Below are 21951 nucleotides of genomic sequence, written 5' to 3' on the forward strand. Positions count from 1 at the left end.
TGTCTTCCCAAAGGCAGTGATACAAAAAGTGTATGCGGGGTGAGCATGTGTAGGAGTCCATACTTGTTAAGGCAGAGACGATCGCTGGTTGTCCCAGAATGCCGCATGCAAAACTATACACACTGAACTGACACAGGGTGCCAGGCTGCAAGCCTAGAACGGTGATGTTTTCAAAGGAAGTCGACAAGTTCCGACTATTTTCTGTGCAGTTGGACACGAAAACTCGGTAGGAAAAGTCACTGCGGTACTGCTGAGGACGAGACCAGCTCAGCTTCACGGCAGAAACATTCAGAACTTCAGTGTTTACAGAGGAAACCGGAAACGGCTCTGGAAAACAAACATACAAGTGACTGTAGAGCAGATGTGACAGCATGATATATGTAACATATGTATTTAGTACTGTGTTGCCATATGCAGGGTGGTTACTTACTACTGCAGGCGGTTATAAACTGGGGATCAGACTTGGTGTCACCAGCTGTCTGTGTGGTAATGCTGATATTGTACCGACTAGCCGACTGCAGTGACAGTAGCTGCGCTGTGGTGTTACTCACATTCCTCTGGTCAGCTGTGCCATTAGGGTGTGTGAAGGTGAGCAGGTAGGAGTAACCAGCCTGCTGAACATCAAGCTGCTTCCAGCTCAGGGATATACTAGTCTCTGAATAACCAATTACTCTTACATCAGTTACAGCAGAAGGATCTGAAAACCATTCACAAAAAACAAACAAACACAACATCAGCAATGTTATGTTCAAAAATGGGCCATACAGCACCAAAGGTCCTATTCACTTACAAACTGTGTTAACCATCAGTATGACATACAATAAGTTCCAACATACAAGTTCCTTAAAGGAACAGTTCACCCAAAAATGAAAATTCTGTCGTCATTTATTCACTCTCATGTCATTCCAAACACATAAGACTTTCATTCTTCTTTAGAATTCAAATGAAGATACTTAAGTTCTTTTCATATGCTGTAATTTTTATCCATTGATTGCAAGCAAAATTTTCAAGCATCAAAAAGTAATCCATATGAATCGAGTCGTTTAAACCAAGTCTTCTTAATGGACATGATCACTTTAACAGAATTAATTTTAGGCTTTTATTCACATATGTGACCCTGGACCACAAAATCATAAGGGTCATTATTTTGAAACAGATCTATACATCATCTGAATAAATAAGCTTTCCACTGATGTATGGTTTGTTAGGATAGGACAACATTTGGCTGAGATTCAACTATTTGAAAATCAGGAATCTGAGGGTGCAAAAAAATATATGCATATTACTAATCAGAAATTAAGCTTTGATACATTTACGGTAAAAAATTTACAAAATATCTTCATTTGAGCATGATTTTTACTTGATACCCTAATGATTTTTGGCATAATAGAAATATATATATAAATATATATATAAATTTTGACCCATACAATGTATTGTTGGATATTGCTACAAATATACCCCAGCGACGTTTCATTTAAATATTGATCAACATACATACAGAGAATCAAAATTTGGTAAGGCCAGCACAAGTTAAATCAGTTAACAAAATATTTGTACCAAAATTTTGAGAATATTAAAAATCGCTTTGAGTTTCTTAGATTAACAAAGATCTTATGAGCAACAGGTGAGTGAAAAAAATGGCAGAATTTTAATTTTAAAGATCATCTTCTTCCAAAGAACCATCGATTTTAATCCAATGACAAAAAGACTGCACACAGATATTTCTTTCTTTTTCAACAATGCAACATTACAACCTTTTGGATTTTCATCCACCATATTGAATCAGATAACGGTCTATAGCAAGCAACATGGATAAGTCTACAAACATGCATTCCTTACTTGTATATGCAGTGAGATACTTAGGAGAGCTGAAATATCCCATTGCACCTACAGTCTTCACACTGATGTTGTACTGGACACCTGCACTGAGTCCCGTCAGAGAGCTGAAGTTTTGGCTGTAGTTCAGCGTGCTGTTGCTGTATGACAACTGGAAGTTGTGAGATACTGAGCTCATGTTCAGTGGTCGAGCCCAGCTGATGTTCAGTGAGTTTGTGCTCCGAGCTATCACAAACTCGCCAGGAGGAGTGGGCACTGAAATGACAACAATATAAATCACAGCTGTGCATAAAATATAGAGCACCATCTAAAGACATCATGTGATAGTGTACATATGAGTACATGAGAATGTTATAAAATGCATTAATGGTTTTATAAACATTTGTAACTGTAACACAGCTAATGATGACCTAAGAACCAAAACTAAAAGTTTTACTTTAAAACTTCAAACCGTTAGTAACACATTGTGCAAAAGGAAACTTACGCAATTTCTAAAAACTGCAGTCGTGTAAACAGAAAAAGACACACTTTAGTACTATTTTCAGTATAATATGCCTAGTTAAAATAGATTAGTCAGCCCTTTGTTTCTGAAAACAAATGCCTTACTTCCTTTTCCCCCAATCAAAGTTCATGCTTATCAGTATATGGTGATACATGTGTTTTTATGTGTGTAGGGCTTGTACATACATAATTCAAAGTGTGTGTTTGTTTGGGGCTTGTGAAGGGTCTTACGGGTGGCATTGGATACTCTATCGCTGTCCTGTCTTATGGGTCCACTGATACTTGTGACAGTGACATTGTACTCAGTTCCAGGTAGCAGGTCTGAGAACACCACGATTGTCCCATTCGTTCGGTTTTCTGTCTTTAAAACAGTTCCGTTCAACAGGATTTTGACGTTGTAGAGACTCACAGTGCCATCAGGCGGTCTCCACTCCACTCTCATGCTCTGAGTTGTGCCAACCGCAAAAATATTGGATGCTTTACCAAGCCCTGATAACACCAAACAAGAGAGGAAGAAAAACTATTAAATAGCACAGACCAATAGACAACACTGTAAGCAACATGATATCAAGCCATTAATGGGTTGCAGTATAAAAGGAACAGGTTTTTTAGTAATATGTGAATTGTAATACCTGTAAATGCAGAGATGGCTACAGAATCAGAGCTCATGCCATTTGCTACAGTTTGGACAGTAAAGGTGTTGTTGCTCCCGGGGACAAGGTTAGTGACATTTGCAGTCTCACTGATACTCTGATTCCACTGTTCGCCATTTACACTCATATTATACCGATATGAAGGTTTGTAGTCATTCTGACGAAGCCATGAAAGGCGCATATCAGTGGTGCCAACAGGAGAGGCTATTAAATTAGTCACTGGCAGTGGCTCTGAAAGAGAATGAACAGTCATTTTCTGCACTTATTACATATTAATGCGAGCAAATTAAAGTAAGCAAAGACTAAAAACCTTAATCACTGTAGAAGCCAGACTGAATTTAAAGTGAATATAAACAAGGCTTTTGAAGGACAGACTTGCTGCCTTTAAAATGTTGTGAACTGTATAAAGGTTCTAGATCACATGTAATTTCCACAACTCACAACCTCTGAAACCGTTTTAGGAAGTTTTGTCCAAATGAAATTAAAGCATAATGCAAAATGCCCATTACTTGCCTGAAAACATCATTACACAAAACATATTGAACATTTTATTGCATGACAGTACATCTACTGTTTGGAGCGAGATGTGTAGTATTTACACTCACTTGTATTACACTGTATGAGCTGTGAGGGTCCAAATATGTTGGCAGCCATTATGAGTGCTCTGACGCTACAATTATACTGAGTCCCAGGCTGCAACGGCGTAATCTGATGATATTTGTTGGATGTGGTACTGAGAGTCTGATCAGGTGAAGTTATGTTGATACTGTAGGAGAACAGGCTGAAGATCCCATTAGGGGGGGACCAGGTCAGATTAACTGAATTGGTGCCAACAGCAGAAACTGACAGATTTTGCACTGCATTAGGAGCTGTGTAAACACAAACATGCTTATGAAACCATAAACCCGGTCAATTATACTGTAAATTTAACTGAAGATTTATTTAGCAGTTTTGACTATCAACAGCTTCAGTAAAATGCATGCTGTGCTGTATGCTTTACAGTACCTGTATATGCTGTGAGGTTTACATATGAGCTCTTGAGATCTTTTACTCCTATGGTGACCACAGTGATGTTGTACTGACTGCCGGGTAATAAATTTGTGAATGTCATGTTTAAAGAGTTGGTAGAATTCAAAGATTCAGAGTTGACCCCTGGCTGGTTAGATCTACATGACACTTCATAGGACACAATGACTCCATCCATTGACAAGGGTTTCGACCACAGCAAGGAAATAGACACATTGGTCTGTCCACTCACTCGGACAGCTTCAGGTGGGTTAGGCTCTAAAGGGAAATATCACACAGAAATACATGATGGTTCTGCAGATGTAGGGTTGTGTTTGGTGTTATGGTGATGGAGATGGAGAGTGTGTGAAGTTTTCTGACTCACTAGTGGCAACCAGCAGTATGTTAGAGCTGTTTCTCAGGTCTCCACTGATGGTGGTCACAGTGAGGTTGTAAACACGTCCTGCCGTGAGGTTACTGATGACTGAAGTGTTGACGGTGGTTATGTGGAAGGATGGGTTCAGCTCAGCACCATATATGCTCACCATATACGAGTCCACACGACCAAGAGGGACTGCCCACTCCACGGTCAAACTACTGTTACTGGAATTCACCACAGCGATAGTCTCCACTTGTGCTGGACCTACACAAAGATAATCAGACTTTCATTAATATACATACACGACTGTTCAAAAGTTTGGCGTAAATATTTCTTCTTTTTTAAAGAATGGTTGTACAGTATAAATTGATCAACACTAAAACATTTATAATGTTAAAATCAGTCAAAAAAAAATTATTCTTTTTAACTTTCTATGCATCACACTTTCCATAAAAAAATTGAGCTTCACAACTATTTTCAACATCCATAATAAAATAAAATTTCTTGAGCACCAAATTAGCAAATTAGAATGATTTCTGAAGGATCATGTGACGCTGAAGAAAATTCAGCTTTGCCAATAAAGGAATCAATACATTTTAAAATATATTAAAATAGAAAACTGTTCACATAGAAAACTTTAAATGTTAATAAGTTTTCACAATATTACAGTTTTACTGTATTTTGATCAAGCAATACAGCCTAGGTGGACATAAGAGAATCTTACATAAAAAAAGAAGTCTTACTGATCCAAAACATTAGAACGGTAATGTAAAAGTAAACACACACAAACCTTTGATTTACTCCACAATACAATAAAGGCACCTTTAAACTCTCTATTCTCTTCTGCCTAGAGTACTTACATGTGTTTTGGGATATCTCTGCAGCACTGCCCTCAGTGCGGTTATCAGAGGCCACTGAGGTGACACTGAAGTTGTATTTGGTGCCGGGTGCAAGTTGTGAGATTAGTATGGAGGTTTGGTTAGTAGTGAGAAGCAGGTTTACACCCCAAGCTACTTTATAATACAGGCTGATGCCATTTTGAAGTGTCCAGTTCAGGTTCACCGAGCTCACGGTGATGGAGTGAACAGACAGGTTACTAACAGGCTCAGGGCCTATCAGTGCAAAAGAGTGGACATGAACATGTGTGAGTGTGAGAAAGTGGACATGGACACCCAAAAATAAAAAGTCCGTCATTATTTTCTTACTACAAGTATTTCCATAATACAAAGATGTTTAGCAAAACATTTATGCTGCTTTTTGCTATACAATGAAAGAAGATGGTTACCAAAAACTGTCAAGCTCCAAAATGAAAAGGTTTCAAATGTAGTTTGTGCATGCACATATTCCAATATGATTCGTAGCAATCAGTCAGGTCACATGCAATAATCAATGAATTTGACATAAGTTATATCAGAACTTTCATAATGCACAACAATTTGAATATACATATGCACAAATGAGGTGTGAGCGTTTCAACATTACTAAAGTTTTCGTTGATTCCTCACACAAAGCAATCACACTATGATTAAAGACATATTTTTTGTGTCCTTTCTGGAACTTGGCAGACTCTGGTCATCATTCATTTCACTCTATGGAAAAAATCCCCAGACATTCTGATAAATATCTTATTTTGTATTCAGCTGAAGAAGGCAAGACAGCCATTACATTTACATTTAGTCATTTAGCAGACACTTTTATCCATTAAAGAACAACATGAAGGTAATTAAATGAAAGAACTTTCATTTATAAAGGTTTTCGGTAACACTTTCCTTAAAACCTTTAGGAATAATGCATTATAAAGGGTATAATGTACTATATTTATTAATAATGTGTGTTGTAATACATTATTTCTTGTAGTAGTAAGTAACAGTAAGACTTAGTCTGAGGAAGGGCCATGTGAGGCCTGAAACGTCACTAATAAAAAAAACATTTTTGAATGGGAGCTTATTCGGTGTGCGGATCTGTTACTTACTACTACATGGATTATACTTGTGATCCAGCACCCGTAATGAAAATAAGATGTGCGTGATTTACTCCTGTGGATACATTATTTCTTGTCATAAATAATTATAACCAAATTTAAAACGCACAGTGTAACAATTAATTAATAAGTGTTTTTATACAGGTACGGTGGCCGAGATTGCTCAGTGTTGCAAATGAAAAACCCTTACAAATAGAAAAAAAAAAAAATTGCAAATTAAGAAAACATCATCAATTTGACAACACGTGCTGCAAATTTGCTGTAAAACTTAGAACACAAACAAATAAAGAAGCACACTGCAAAAATAGAACCGTGCTAATAGCAAAAGACAGTGTAAAGAAATACTCTGAGAGAAGTTTCAGTTTTTATGACCAACTCTTACTACGTGTTTCCATTTCCCTATTATTACTACCCACCCTTAACCCATCTCTTTTAGAGAACTACAGACTGGTTTCCCTTCTTTCTTTCATTGCAAAAACACTTGAACGAGCTGTGTTCCACCAAGTCTCTGCCTTTCTCACACAGAACAACCTCCTCAACAGCAACCAGTTTGGTTTCAGAAGTGGACATTTAACCAAGACTGCCTTGCTCTCAGCTGCTGAAGCCCAAAGACTGGCAAGAGTGGATTCCAAATCTTCAATACTTATCCTGCTAGATCTGTCCGCTGCTTTTGACACTGTTAACCACCAGATCCTCCTGTCAAACCTATTGGCAAAGGGCATCTCAGGAACTTGCATTTCAGCTTATCTAACAGAGATTTCTTGCTGGATGAAGGACGATCACTTTCAACTCAACCTTGCCAAGACAGAACAGCTTGTGGTTTCAGAAAACCCATAATTTCATCACAATTTTAGCATCCAGTCAGGCATATCAACCATAAATCCTTCAAAAACAACCCGAAACCTGCCCAACTGCCCGGTCCTGCAGATTTGCTTTATTTAACATCATAAAGATCAGACCCTTTCTTTCCGAACAAGCTTTCATCTCCTTGTTCACGCTCTTGTTCTGTCAATGCTGGACTATTGCAATGCTATCTTGGCAGGTCTTCCAGCTGTGATGAGTCGGCTGCCTCCTCCGTAATTATCATTATTACCCCGAGCTGGACAAGAACGACACCCGTTATACGGCTGATGGGCCAGGATGCCGGGCCATTTAACCCCTGAAAGCGCCATGGGCCAAGAAGGATGAAGCTGCTCAGAAGTAGTTTTCTTTTTATTTATTATACAAATAACAAAATCAATAAAGGCCTCTAACACTAGCTAGCTCTATTATTTTTCTATTCTATCTTTTTTCTTTTTATTTATTATATAATTTAAAATAACCTTGCTATGTGTATTGTGTTAAGCTAACTGAGACTTGTTATAGCACTTGCATATCATTGCTCCTTTGTTGATTTTAATTGCATCCATTGTCATCATTTGTAAGTCGCTTTGGATAAAAGTGCCTGCTAAATAAGATGATTTACTTCACTAACCATAGTTTAACCATGAAATTTGTGCAACTCTGGTTATACAAATTGTAACCAATATGCCCCCCCACCCCTGTTGTTGTCTGTATTAACTGTGTGTGTGTTTCTTTATTTGTTTGTGTTGTGAGCATTTGCAGCACATGCGCTTTCAAACTGATGAAGATGTTTCCTTAATTTGCTAGTGCTTTTTCTATTTGCAATCGTATTCTGAAGTTGCAGCACATTGAGCTCTCTCGACCACCGTATTATTATGTATTAACTGTGGTTACAATTATTCATGAAATTGTACAATGCATCTTAAGAGGCATTACAAGGCATAATTAATTAATACTATTTTTATAATGCATTATACATTAGCAAAGTGTTACCAGGTTTTCTTTAATGCAATTGCCTGTAACTGTACACATTTAGGTTTTTAGAAACTATGCAATATCAAATATAATGTTTTTTTAATTATTCATGTTTTAGTCAAATTAACAAAAATGCTACTCTATAAAAAGGATGGTGTTGTTTCAGCTGTCTAAAACACACCATTTCAAAATATCTTTTTATTTTAAGTTAAATTGATACATTATAAAGTAAAACAATTTCTTATTATTGATTGTGGATGGCTAGGACTTACGGAGAGTAAAAGTCTGACTGTTCGTTGGAAACTGGCCTGTCCAGTTCAGATACACTGAGGTGGAGTTGGTCTGCGTGATAGTCAGATTGCTAGAATAGTCTGCTGTGCAAGTAGAGAAATATTGAGAATGTGAGTGACTGAAAGTATGAGAACAATGCATGATATGATGAATGATTGAGGGTGAAAATTATTTTCATCCTTTCCGGGCAACAGTGACCTTAATATTCAAAGCCGTTATTAGAAGTGGTGAAGACTTACTGGTGGAGAGGTTTGCGCAGCACACAGATGAACAGTTAATCTGGAAGAAATACGCATTTCCAGGCAGTAGTCCAGTTACTGTGATGCCATTCTGAGCACTTGTAGAGTTGACGTTCTGCACACTGCAGGAGGAGCTCTCAACTACAAACACAGTGATCTCTGAGGCTGTGGGGTTTGTCTTATACTGGCACACTGCACCTAAGTAACGACACAAAACCAGCATGCAGTAGATAAATTACATCAATTGGTTTAAGCTTAAAAGTACTGGTAAATATCATTGATACAGACTGCACAAAAAAAAAGAGCTATTTATCTGGAAAAGTGAGCTTAGAGATGATTATACTTACAGTCAGAGTGCCCACGAGGGATCTGGGGAAGAAAACAACATAACTTTGGTCAAATGTATTACAGTTTCACTTTTCTTGCTGATTAGCAGCACATGAATCCACAGCAGTAACAAGCTTAAGCAAGTTTCAAATTACAAATAAAGCACAACTTCTTTGACAACTTCCATTGTGCAATATCGGTTTCAGATATAGATCTATTATTTGCACCACAGTGACGTGAAATGAGCTCTATATAAAAAAAAAGAGGAATTATACACAGTGTATAAAAAAAATGAAGTTAATTATTAATGCACACATTGAGCCGATGCTGTGTGAAACTCCAAGCAGGCCTGACAGTTCTCTTCATGCATTGAAGTTCAAATAAACTTAACCACAAATCAAAACATCATTATTCCTTTCAATTGGATTATTTGGCCATCGTAGAATTTAGAAACACATGAATAAGCCATTTACCCACCACTGGTGAAATTAGTTACTTTATAAAGCTTTTATAAAAAAGTAATATAATATTTATAAAAATATTATTTTTCTAAAAGGACGAGCTAAAATATACAATAGTTTTGTTTTGATTAACACTTTTTGGTCACCACTTGATTCCCATACATTAATTTCTTATTTCACACTGTTGAGTTCAGTATTCTAAATGTGAATATTAATAAGGACTTGCAGGTGTATAAAGTATATAGATATAGAGTGCCTGGCAATATATGCTTCTACATTTCTTTATTCTGACCATTTCCCTTTCCTAGTTCTTCTAAGCAATATTTTCATTGGCCTATTATGAAACTGACACCCACCGCCTGGCTATGATTGGTTGCTTATCTGGGACATCTTCATTGTCAAATTTGTAAAGGAAATCTGATCTTTTTTTCTGCTTGAGCCACAGCTTCCGTATTGGTAACAGCAATACTTTCATAAACACATTTTTTAACTCCGTGGTTAGATTCTAGTCACTAAACAACGTGAAACAGTTAGAATGAAAAGAAAGAATACAAACAACACACAAACACATTTCATCTATGTCAACTCCATCCAAACAATTTTTTGAAATTATTAAATCTAAAAACTATCTCCTCCAAGATAAGGGAAAATGAGGAAGAAGCACAATGCAAGTATCTAAAGTAGGATGTATGTTATCATTTTAAATTATCAGAATCTATTTATGACAAAGGGCTTTAAAAACATGGATTATTATGTAAAAAAGAAAAGAAAATTGTTCCTGTGACTCAATTTGCCCCAGGTTAGGGGTAAGTCAGTGGGTAAGATGCACCATCTGGGTGTAAACTGTCCATCTAACTGAATCTGAAACCCATGTGAAATTTACAAATTTACTTTTGCAGGTGGTTTCTTTTCTGAAAGTTAACCTAAACAACCAAATAAAGTTTAAATTCAATTTTTTAATTGAATTTCTGAAACAAATGTAAAACACCAAAGCTGTAACCTTCCCAAAAAACAGACTAAAAATTGAGATTATGGAGGAAAATTAAGAAAAAACTGAATTAGAATGAAGGAATAATGGTCACCGAAAATAATAAACATTTTAGTCAAAAGAATCTTGGGATGGTAGGGTTTTTTTTTTTTGCAGTTCTGAACAGACCATAGGTGACAACAGGTGGAAAGATATATCTGATTATAATGTGATAAAAAGCATCTTCTGCTTCTTGTCAGAGAAGGATCTGGTGAACTTTTACATTGTCCCGATCGAATAAACTACAAATAATAATGTATATACAGTGTGTAAAATAAGTATTGAACACATAACCATTTTCCTTAGTAAATCGATTTCTAAAGATGTTGTTGACATGAAATTTTCACCAGATGTCTGTAACATCCCAAGTAATCCATACATACAAAGAAAACAATACAAATAAGCTCAGAAATTAAGTTCTGTGTAATAAAATTGAATGACCCAGGGAAAAAAGTATTGAAAACACTTACTGAAAATGTATTTATTACGTTGTACAAAAGTCTTTGTTGGTAACGGCTTCAATATGCCTCCTATTTGGAGAAACTAGTGGCATGCATTGCTCAGGTGTGATTTTGGCCCATTCTTCCACACAAACATTCTTCATATCTTGAAGGGTCTTCTGTGGGCCTCTTCTATGAACTAATCTGTAGTCTTTCCATAGATTTTCTATTGGATTCAAGTCAGGAGATTGGCTGGCCATTCTAGCAGCTTTAGTTTCTTTCTCTGATATCAACTGAGAGTTTCCCTGGCTGTGTTTGGGATCATTGTCTCGCTGGAACGTCCACCCTTCTTTCATCATCCTGCAGATTTATATCAATAATGTCTGGCTACATTTTTCCATTCATCCTTCCTTCAATTATATGATTTTTGCCAGTGCTACACCATGATGTTTTGGGTGATGTGCAGTGCCCTTTGACCTCCAAACATGGTGTGTATTACGGCATCCAAAGAGTACAACTTTTGTCTCATCTGACCACAATATATTTTCCCAGTATTTCACAGGCTTGTCAAAATGGTGTGCAGAAAATTTTAAACGAGCTTCAGCATGTTTTTCTTCAGCAATAGAGTTTTGCGTGGCGAGCGTGTATACAGGCCACAGCAGTTGAGTGCATTACTTATTGTTTTCCTTGAAACCATTTTACATGCTAATTCAGGTCTTTCTGGAGATCTCTACAAGTGATGGTTGGCTCTTGGACAACTCTTCTGATAATTAGTTTAACTGCTCTGTCAGAAATCTTGTGAGGATCACCTGGTCGTGGCTGGTTTATGGAAAAATGATGTTCTTTCCACTTCCGGATTACGGCCCTAACAGTGCTGACTGGAATATTCAGGAGTATAGAAATCCTTCTGTAACCAATGCCAGTAGTATGTTTTTCTTGAGAGTCTTGAAAAGGTCTTGAGAGAGCTCTTGCTTTAACCCATCATGAAATGTTTCTTGTGTGACACGTTGGTTATGAGAAACCTTTTTACAGGCCATCAGTTGGGACTTAAACAGCTAATATTAATTTCCAATGACTAGGATTGCTTTCAAATTACTGATAGATTTTCCCTGTTTCATTCTACTTTATTACACAGAACTTAATTTCTGAATTCATTTGTATTGTTTTCTTTGTATGTATGGATTACTTGAGTTGCTACAGAGACATCTGGTGAAAATATGTCAACAGCACCTTTAAAAATATATTAACTGAGATATGTTCAATACTTATTTTACCCACTGTAAATTCTAAACTAAACCAGTTATGTAACATCACATTAAAAAATACAAGTAGATTTAACTTAACTTCAGTGCCTTATGGTGGGGTAAGTTAAAATGCTGGCTCAACTTACTCCACACTTTGCCCTATAGCTGCCATTTTGGACGAAACTAACTAGCTTACCAACTGACCATATGCACAATTACTTCCTAGTTTTAGATAAGCCAGCTCAGTCATTTCCAGTCAACTGTAGCTACTGTGCCATAAGGGGAGTGCCCTTTGCTCGGTTTCTCAACATAATCCATTAGTCTAAGAGGACCAAATGTCCACATATACCACTTCAGGAATGACAAACACAAATGTTTGATTTATGCGAGGGAATCCGTTAAATCATGCTGTGAGTAATTGTTATGATTGACAGTGGCAAGCAATGAATCATCTGACGAGACTATGTCAAAATAAAGCTGTGCATTAAGTGATTCAGACTAAATTTAGACTCACAAAACTACAGCAGCAACAAGTTTGTGTTGGATAAAACAATGTAATTATTAAATTAAATCTAAACATTTAAAAATATTGAATGCATTCAATTGTTATACCACTTCATTTAATTTGTATTTAACTATATGGGTATTTAAATAATTCGGCATTATAGGCTGTTGTCTGGCCTTATTTATTTAAATGACACATGACTTTGTGACTTCCTGCACTTGCAATACTTTATACTTCAGTGCGGTAAAGTACTAAATTAGTTATAATATTTATTTTATAATAAATCAATAGACATGAAACAAAATAGGGAGTTGAGATGGTAGCTGCCATTCTCGTGGTTATAATGATAATTTCATTTTAGTCTTAAAAAGTCTTTATTTTTCACCAAGAGACACGTTTTTGGCACATATCTTCATGTCCTCTTCATGAATGAAAAGTGAATCTTACTGCACATAGGTGAGAAATAAAGGCTTTACAATTTTATAAGATTTTACAAATGTTTTCATGTCTATGAAGGTAAGATATTGATTAATCGAGAATACCATCACAATGTCGTTTAAGAGATTAGCCTGACTGCCTACAGTTATGATAGTGTTTATTTTACAGCATTCAAACTTACATTTATGTGTCTGGGACCTTTCCAGGGATTACCAGACATTATATGTTCTTTAATAACATGAAACTGTATGTTAATTCCACTATCAATATTTATGGTTCTGCAATTGTTTTGTTTTCTCGGTTTCTGAGAAGAATGAAGCAGAAGAGGTTTCTGTGAGAGTCTCTAACTATGTACAGCACAAATAAAATGAGCTTCATTGGAAGACTACGAGCTGGCTTATCTTTAACAGGAAGTTCTAAATAGTGCTCTGTGCATGTGGTCAATTCAAGCTAATATTTAGATTTGCCTGGTTTTAATGTTGCTGAATCACCAATACACGTTAAATATTTTTAGACCAGTTTAAAATTGCCTTTGATGTAACATCCATAACATCTGTTATGCACACATTTTAATTTGACTAGTAGCCAGAAAACTTTTTTTTTTAAGAAAATGGGTTCCTTCTACTCCGGTGTTTTTCCTTTTCACAGTCCAAGATACAGGGGTGGGTCAATTTACCCCACTCTTCCTTGTTGAACAATCAGTTGACAAGAAAAAGGACGCTGGTCTTTTTGAACACACAACTGAAGGCTACAAGAACACAAGCTCTCATTTATTGAGTGTACCAGTTGGCATAGGCTTATACAGAGTCTATGGTGAACTATGCTTTTTATGAAGACTGACTTTAAACACAACTTAAACGCTATACAAACACTGTCCCGTCTAAGCTTTGAATTTATTAATTCCTGGTAAGAGACATGCAGTATTCTTGACATCATGTCAAAGCCAAAACAACAGACATGGCAGAATGGAAATTCAGTTGTCCATTAAGGAAGTTATTATGTAAATAAAAGAATAATCAGAATAAGGAACTGGTGCGCAAATTAGATCTACAGCAACTTAACTGTTGAAACTAAATGACTATTTTCAAATGTCTAGTGATGCATGTAAACCACACGCATCACTAGCCAATGGACCCTTTTCACATTTCGGGTTCATCATATCATAGCTGGGTAAACTTCAGTGAATGTTGAACAGAAACTAAAACAAAAATATTTTTTGAATTCTCATTTGTTCTGTCAGCAAAAGATAAAATGATAACATTTCTATATTTTCCCAAAAGAGGAAAAAAGAGAGACTAGATTTACATTAAAATGTTTACGTTAGATATTACTCATAAATTACTATTTAAAATCATCTTCAATAATCTTAAAGGAATATTTCTAGAAAAATATTTTTAACACACCAAATGAATACATGTACACACTGTAAATCTACTTTAAACATTACAGTAACAATAATACGAATAATATCGAGTAGTTTTTAAGGCTTGATTTTTCAAAGGAATCTACCGGGAACAAAATCGTGTAAAATCAATAATTATATATAAAATAAATAAATAAATAAATAAATAAATAAATAAATAAATAATAATAAATATATATATATATTTAATTTATCACAATGAATTTAATGATGAAATCTGCTCATTTATTTTAAGTCTATTCTCAAAAGCCTGTGATTTTGAGTAAGGCCGGATTGTGTTTGTATTTATAATTATTTTGTACAGTTAAACATTGTATACAGCCAGACAGCTCAAGTAGAAATAAAAAAAACTTTACATTAGCAAAGCTACAGCTCACTGAACAAAGCATCCAAGCATCAAGCCTCTTAGTGGCATTACATACAGTTCTCCATAATTAAGCTCTACTCTTCTGCACAATGGTAGTGATAGAAACTTCAACATAACATAATTTTAAATGTGAAACGGAATATTTAATATTAATGGATGTTTCCCTTTACTCAAATACACATAAATTAGCACTTAATTTCAAAATTTACTCTCCTTATTCAGCCATATGCAAAGCATGCTGGAAACTAACAATCACCATTAATAATAATAACTCTGTAAAGTGGAGCTTTAAGTTTAAGCTCTTAACATTTATAGTTATCCTTTCTTTTTTTTTCAGTTTAATCCGTTCCTCAATTCAAGGTTTCATTATAACTGTCACCGTCCCACCTGTGGGACGCTTGGCACTCTTTTTTGTTGTTGTCTTTTTCTCTATAAAATCTTTTAGTAATCATCATAAATCATATATCATTTGAAAGCTTAGAAGCCCATCCTGAGAAAACCATTTTGAACTCATACATTGCTTTACCATGGAAATGGTACTTTAAAATCTAATGGTGGTCACCTCCCCCTTTAGTGGGCAGGGTCAAGTGTCATAAAACATAATGCATTACGGTCTTCTAGAACCAAAACTGTTTATAATCTTGGTCACAAACATATCATTGGAAAGGTCTGAGTCTCAGGATTTCATATTTGGTATTTCATATTTGGTGGTTATTTTGAGATAAAAGTAAAATTCACAGAGAAATCTAGAGAAAAATGTATTAAGCAAAATTCTAAATAGTTTTGATGACTCCCATTTTATGTAAAATATTTACAATAAATAAAATAAAATACAATTAATATAGCGCATATTTACAGTACAGTCGTGGCCAAAAGTTTTGAGAATTACATAAATATTAGTTTTCAAAACGTTGCTAAACTGCTTTTAGATCTTTGTTTCAGTTGTTTCTGTGATGTACTGAAATATAATTATAGTTTCAAAGGCTTTTATCGACAATTACATGACATTTATGCACAGAGTCAGTATTTGCAATGTTGGCCGTTCTTTTTCAGGACCTCTGCAATTCGACTGGGCATGCTCTCAATCAACTTCTGAGCCAAATCCTGACTGATAGCAACCCATTCTTTCATAATCACTTCTTGGAGTTTGTCAGAATTAGTGGGTTTTTGTTTGTCCACCCGTCTCTTGAGGATTGACCACAAGTTCTCAATGGGATTAAGATCTGGGGAGTTTCCAGGCCATGGACCCAAAATTTCAACATTCTGGTCCCCGAGCCACTTAGTTCTCACTTTTGCCTTATGGCACGGTGCTCCATCGTGCTGGAAAATGCATTGTTCTTCACCAAACTGTTGTTGGATTGTTGGAAGAAGTTGCTTTTGGAGGGTGTTTTGGTACCATTCTTTATTCATGGCTGTGTTTTTGGGCAGAATTGTGAGTGAGCCCACTCCCTTGGATGAGAAGCAACCCCACACATGAATGGTGTCAGGATGCTTTACTGTTGGCATGACACAGGACTGATGGTAGCGCTCACCTTTTCTTCTCCGGACAAGCCTTTTTCCAGATGCCCCAAACAATCGGAAAGGGGCTTCATCAGAGAATATGACTTTGCCCCAGTCCTCAGCAGTCCATTCACTATACTTTCTGCAGAAGATCAATCTGTCCCTGATGTTTTTTTTGGAGAGAAGTGGCTTCTTTGCTGCCCTTCTTGACACCAGGCCATCTTCCAAAAGTCTTGGCCTCACTGTGCGTGCAGATGCGCTCACACCTGCCTGCTGCCATTCCTGAGCAAGCTCTGCACTGGTGGCACTCCGATCCCGCAGCTGAATTCTCTTTAGGAGACGATCCTGGCGCTTGCTGGACTTTCTTGGACGCCCTGAAGCCTTCTTTACAAGAATTGAACCTCTTTCCTTAAAGTTCTTGATGATCCTATAAATTGTTGATTTAGGTGCAATCTTAGTAGCCACAATATCCTTGCCTGTGAAGCCATTTTTATGCAACGCAATGATGGTGCGCGCGTTTCTTTGCAGGTCACTATGGTTAACAATGGAAGAACAATGATTTCAAGCATCACCCTCCTTTTAACATGTCAAGTCTGCCATTCTAACCCAATCAGCCTGACATAATGATCTCCAGCCTTGTGCTCATCAACATTCTCACCTGAGTTAACAAGACGATTACTGAAATGATCTCAGCAGGTCCTTTAATGACAGCAATGAAATGCAGTGGAAAGGTTTTTTTGGGATTAAGTTAATTTTCATGGCAAAGAAGGACTATGCAATTCATCTGATCACTCTTCATAACATTCTGGAGTATATGAAAATTGCTATTATAAAAACTTAAGCAGCAACTTTTCCAATTTCCAATATTTATGTAATTCTCAAAACTTTTGGCCACGACTGTACATTTAAATTTCTATAACTTTTTGATACTTCAATTTTTTGAAAATTCCACTTTTGCCAAAATCTGCTAAAAATCTTTAAAAAGAGACCAACCTTATGTTTATATTCCAAAGTGTTAACAAATTACAGCAATTTAAGCTTGGATAGTGCACTTTAATGCCTATTTAAAAAATGGGGGGTGACAGTTAAGGGGGGGATTAAAACTGGTTTTATTAAAAGTTCTCAATATTTCTATACAACACTGAACCACAATGTCTTCAATAAAATGAACTTTATTTTTAATTATCACCATTTTTTTCAAAGAAAATTTCAAGACCCATGATTCAATTTTACAGTGTACATTATACCCAATATGTTACCCTAATACCTGCAGCTTACAACTGTACTAATGAAAATGACAAGCTCTGGAACTGAAATTGCCTTTTTCCCATTTGTATTTAATAGTGCATTGCTCATACACACACACTCATGTTTCTATGGATTCTTTTCTTATCTGCAGCCCTACAGATCAGCCCTTGCACTGCCCACAGGAAAGAGGCCTTACCCAGAATGCCACTTCATTTCCGCTGACTCTACAGGGGTATCCAACTCTGCTCCTGGCGATCTCAAGTTTAGCTCCAACCCTAATCAAACACACCTGACTTAATCCTGAAGACCTTAATTAGTTGCTTCAGGTGTGTTTGACTAGGATTGGAGCTGAACTTTCCAGGAGCAGGGTTAGGCACTCCTGCTCTAGTATACTGTATAATGCTTTTGTCCAGATATTACACTAATCGAACTAGAAGAATATGTACAACCAAACAATTTTAAACAACATACAAAAAACAAAGATAGATACAGGCCTTCTATGATATATACAACTTTTACTACCAAAGTACTAAAAGTAGAATTTATATTAGGCCTGATGTGATTTTAGTCAGAATAAAGCATTTACCATATATTTTTTTTTAAATTACATTATTACATTGGTCCAGCTTTTAAAGTACATGTGACCAGACTAATGGCACTAAAATTTTGTTCAAATGAGATGCACTCATTTGGTAATACACAGCAGCAAACATAATTTCAAAAGTGAGTATAAAGTAAATGCTGCATCTGGAGTTACAGTACCGAAAGCAGGCGGTGACATTCAGTCTTTGAGGTTAAACACGTTTCAGCAGTTTTGAAGTTGTTCTCTGAGAATGTCCAATATGTGTCAGAATATCACTTAAAAAAAAAAAAGCCTCAAACTTCTTCATTTCGAATTGAGACAAGAGCTGTTTAAGCAACACCCCCTGCTTTGTTAGAGAACTGTTCCCATCAGAGAGCTCCAAAGATCATCACATCTGTCTGTAGAAACAAGTGTTAACCCTCCAGCGGTGTTATAGACTGTTAAAGACTGTAGCATTACTGTAATACAGTAAAGTCTGTCACACGTACAGTACTAGTGCATGTACACAGAACTGAGAAATCAAACACTAAACAAATCAAACGAATCGTTTGTGATGTGCCTGTGCTCAAGTTCCACTCCAGATTTGCATCACTGCAGATTGTATAAGAGCCCTGTTCTTCCTATTGAGCTACAAGGCCTTTTACAGCTATTAAATGCATGCAAATACACAGCGACAGACACTGTATTTGCATGTTGCTGTTACTTGTCCATCCGGGGCAATACACAGATAAACCTACAATCTTTCCCCAGCTATGATGAAAGGCTACCTCACATAAACACACCTCTGAGTGGGTGTTTCAAATTTCGATGCGTGTATGCCTGAGAGAGAGGTGCATGTACAGTGTGTTTGAACTTCTGTGTAAATGTTTTTTTACTAAAGACTACAGAGTTTTTCTTGACAAGAGTAAGAGAAGTGAAGGGTGAGATATGTTGGGTAGACAGAACAGGAAATGAGACACTACATGACAGACTAACAACTACATGAATGACAGTTTAAAACTGATAAACAAATGCACACAAGTGTTTTTACAGAAGAAATAAATGTATAATTCATCTAATGACCAGAACAATAAATACTTTTTTAATTTGCTAATTATTTATACATTGCATTGTCTTTCCTTTGCAAAAGAGTAGCATATATCGACAGCAGCATTCTGACAATTCAACTTTAATGGCATATAAGCATAAATGCTACATTATCTGTTTATTTATGACTTACGCAATTTTATGATGCCTGACATTTCAAGTTTGTGTGCATTTCAACTAGCTGTGACATACAATAACCCATTGAATGTGAATGAATGGACCAAAATTTACATTGAACACAGAACTCTGTGAGTGTGTGTGTCTAATCTATTCCTCCCTGGAACAGGACAGAATCCTTCTACAAGAGGGCATTATATACACAACTGGACACAAGCATTTTTGGGAAGGCACAGAGATGAGCTTTATCTCACAGATGACTGAATTTCCAAACTTGGGGAAATGTACTAAAATTCCAAACTTTAGAAATGAAGCACGTTTTCAAGTACGTTGCACAATTCAGGCAGAGCTTCTGTTTTTTTATTTACTTTCTTGTTTAAGCGGTGAGCACCACTGAGCCTCAAAGCTACTCAAAAATGTAGCTAGTTAAGCTATCAAAAAAATTACAGATATAGTAGTATAAAAATACTTCATATTTTACATTAAAAAATATATTTTAGACTTGTATTAAAAAAAATACAAATTTCATCTAATACATGTTTTCTTTAAACAAAGTCATCTACAAAAAACAACAACAATGAGTGTGTGTGTGTGTGTGTGTGTGTGTGTGTGTGTGTGTGTAAATAAATTATGAGTGGTTTAAAAATAGATTATGTGAGGACACCTAATTTTAATCTACAGTCACTATATACTGTAAAGACAAAGCATTCCTAAAATGTAAACAAAGATAAACATTATGCATTAAAATGAGCACATAAAACATTACAGTATGTTTAAACTGTTAACATATTGTACAGTACTAATTAAAAAAACTTTGTGGCGGAGACATACCATATGTGACATATATACCATGTACAGAATAATTCATAAAAACATGGCGATAAAGTACTGTTTTTGATAGTGATTTAGAAATTGTATTTGTTGTTACTTTATTTGCTGTATCCTGTCACATCATCTAATTTAGTTAATGAACTGTAAAAGAAGCAAATCTATTCACAAATGTAACGTTGTTGTGATTTTAAATGGCTGACAGAAAAACACTAGACAAAACTTGACTATGGAAATATTGTCAGTGTAAATGCAATGCTGTGGGAATTTTATGAGCAAAACATCTTGTAATTTACTTTTTTTTCAGTATATTTTATTTTATTTTTGTAAATAATGCACACCAAATTCTGTTATAATACATACATTTAATTAAAGTTTTGGCCTGATGGAAAAAACTCTAGTATGGAAGACAGATAGATGAATACAGCAACATAACAAAGTTAGTATACAATGAATTAGTTCTGCTAAAATAAAAAAAAATTGTATTTATATTAAAACAAACAAACAAACCAAGACAATCACATGAAGATCAATTCTACGTTCAGCTCAATATACTTGGGTATAAATGTTTTTGATGCTTGACCAGAAATTTCAACTTAATGAAACTAATCCCCTAAATAATTACCAATAATAGAATATTTGTCCTGTGTCTCCTATGACTCATTTTTAATTCATGTGTATACCTCAGCATGTGTATAATATGCACATCAATTTATTCATCCATCAGCCAAAATGGCCTAGTGTATGACCAAACAAAAAAAATGTCTCTGTGAAAATACTTCTTCAAATAGCAACACCACCCATAATAATGGTAAACTCTACAGATGGCTGCTGTGATTAGAAATGAGAGAGGGAACGGTGGGGGTAGGAGGTGGGGATCTAGACCGTTCTCTTTTCCCTGTTCCGCAGCTCTATGTCACAGTTTCCCCTTTTCTCCTCTACTGCCCACAGCGGTTTATTCTTCCTAAATGGGCCAAGCATTATTTTCATGAGACATTCATGTAAAACATTGTACTTTCCTAGTGGTGTTAACTGCTGCACATCAAGGATTAATGCCATTTGGCATGCATATCTGCGCAAGAGGAGAGAAGAGATTTCCTCCATATCAGGCAGTGGAATCATCATTTGGTTTCTTGTGAATCAGTGCAGGCCAGTCCTTAAAATAACAGGCCTTATCTAAGTTTGGACAAAACTGTCCATGACGTCTCCACCCAGTTACACCAGCATCTAATGAGGTTATTGGTGTAAGTTTTACAAAGACACTACTTCAAAGGTGACGGTTATATACAACGACACATAAGAAGCAGACTTCATGTAAAACATTATATCATGACACTATCACATCTACACATGGAGAAATTTGGGTCAGAATCCTGTAATTGGGTGAGGTGACTGAAAATAAGAGAAACATTTATTCTTATTGAGTGCTTTATTAGCACTGTCAGGACAAACCCTAATGTCCTGCTGTCACACCAAAGCAAAACGACTGTGATGTGATGAAACTAAGAAATTTGCATAGATTAGGGTTGCACTTCTGTTTTAAGAGAACATAATGGAAAATGTTCGCACATACTTTAATTCAACATGAATCATTAAAAGCCGCTGATGCCAGGCATCTTATTCATATTTATTAAGCAGATAGATGGCCTAG

At 35.9% G+C, this 21951-nt stretch overlaps 1 protein-coding gene across 5 annotated transcripts in view; it reads right to left on the bottom strand.

Moving 5' to 3' along the window:
- The window catches only part of LOC132122651 (receptor-type tyrosine-protein phosphatase eta-like), a 30904-nt gene that overhangs the window by 8248 nt on the left and 705 nt on the right, over positions 1-21951 (bottom strand). Inside the window, exons 2-13 of one of the 5 annotated variants that reach the window (XM_059533025.1) lie at positions 9054-9075; positions 8707-8904; positions 8449-8547; positions 5238-5489; positions 4384-4641; positions 3999-4277; positions 3599-3862; positions 2973-3224; positions 2572-2829; positions 1843-2094; positions 431-697; positions 64-327 (exon numbers count right to left, since the gene is read on the bottom strand). In XM_059533025.1, the coding sequence (XP_059389008.1) occupies positions 64-327; positions 431-697; positions 1843-2094; positions 2572-2829; positions 2973-3224; positions 3599-3862; positions 3999-4277; positions 4384-4641; positions 5238-5489; positions 8449-8547; positions 8707-8904; positions 9054-9075 (2665 nt within the window). Of the gene's footprint in view, positions 1-63; positions 328-430; positions 698-1842; positions 2095-2571; positions 2830-2972; positions 3225-3598; positions 3863-3998; positions 4278-4383; positions 4642-5237; positions 5490-8448; positions 8551-8706; positions 8905-9053; positions 9076-21951 lie in introns of all 5 variants that reach the window. The other 4 variants (XM_059533018.1, XM_059533028.1, XM_059533027.1 and 1 more) reach the window with 4 other exon arrangements.

This window comes from Carassius carassius, chromosome 3, assembly GCF_963082965.1.
Source record: "Carassius carassius chromosome 3, fCarCar2.1, whole genome shotgun sequence".
Classification (NCBI taxonomy): domain Eukaryota; kingdom Metazoa; phylum Chordata; class Actinopteri; order Cypriniformes; family Cyprinidae; genus Carassius; species Carassius carassius.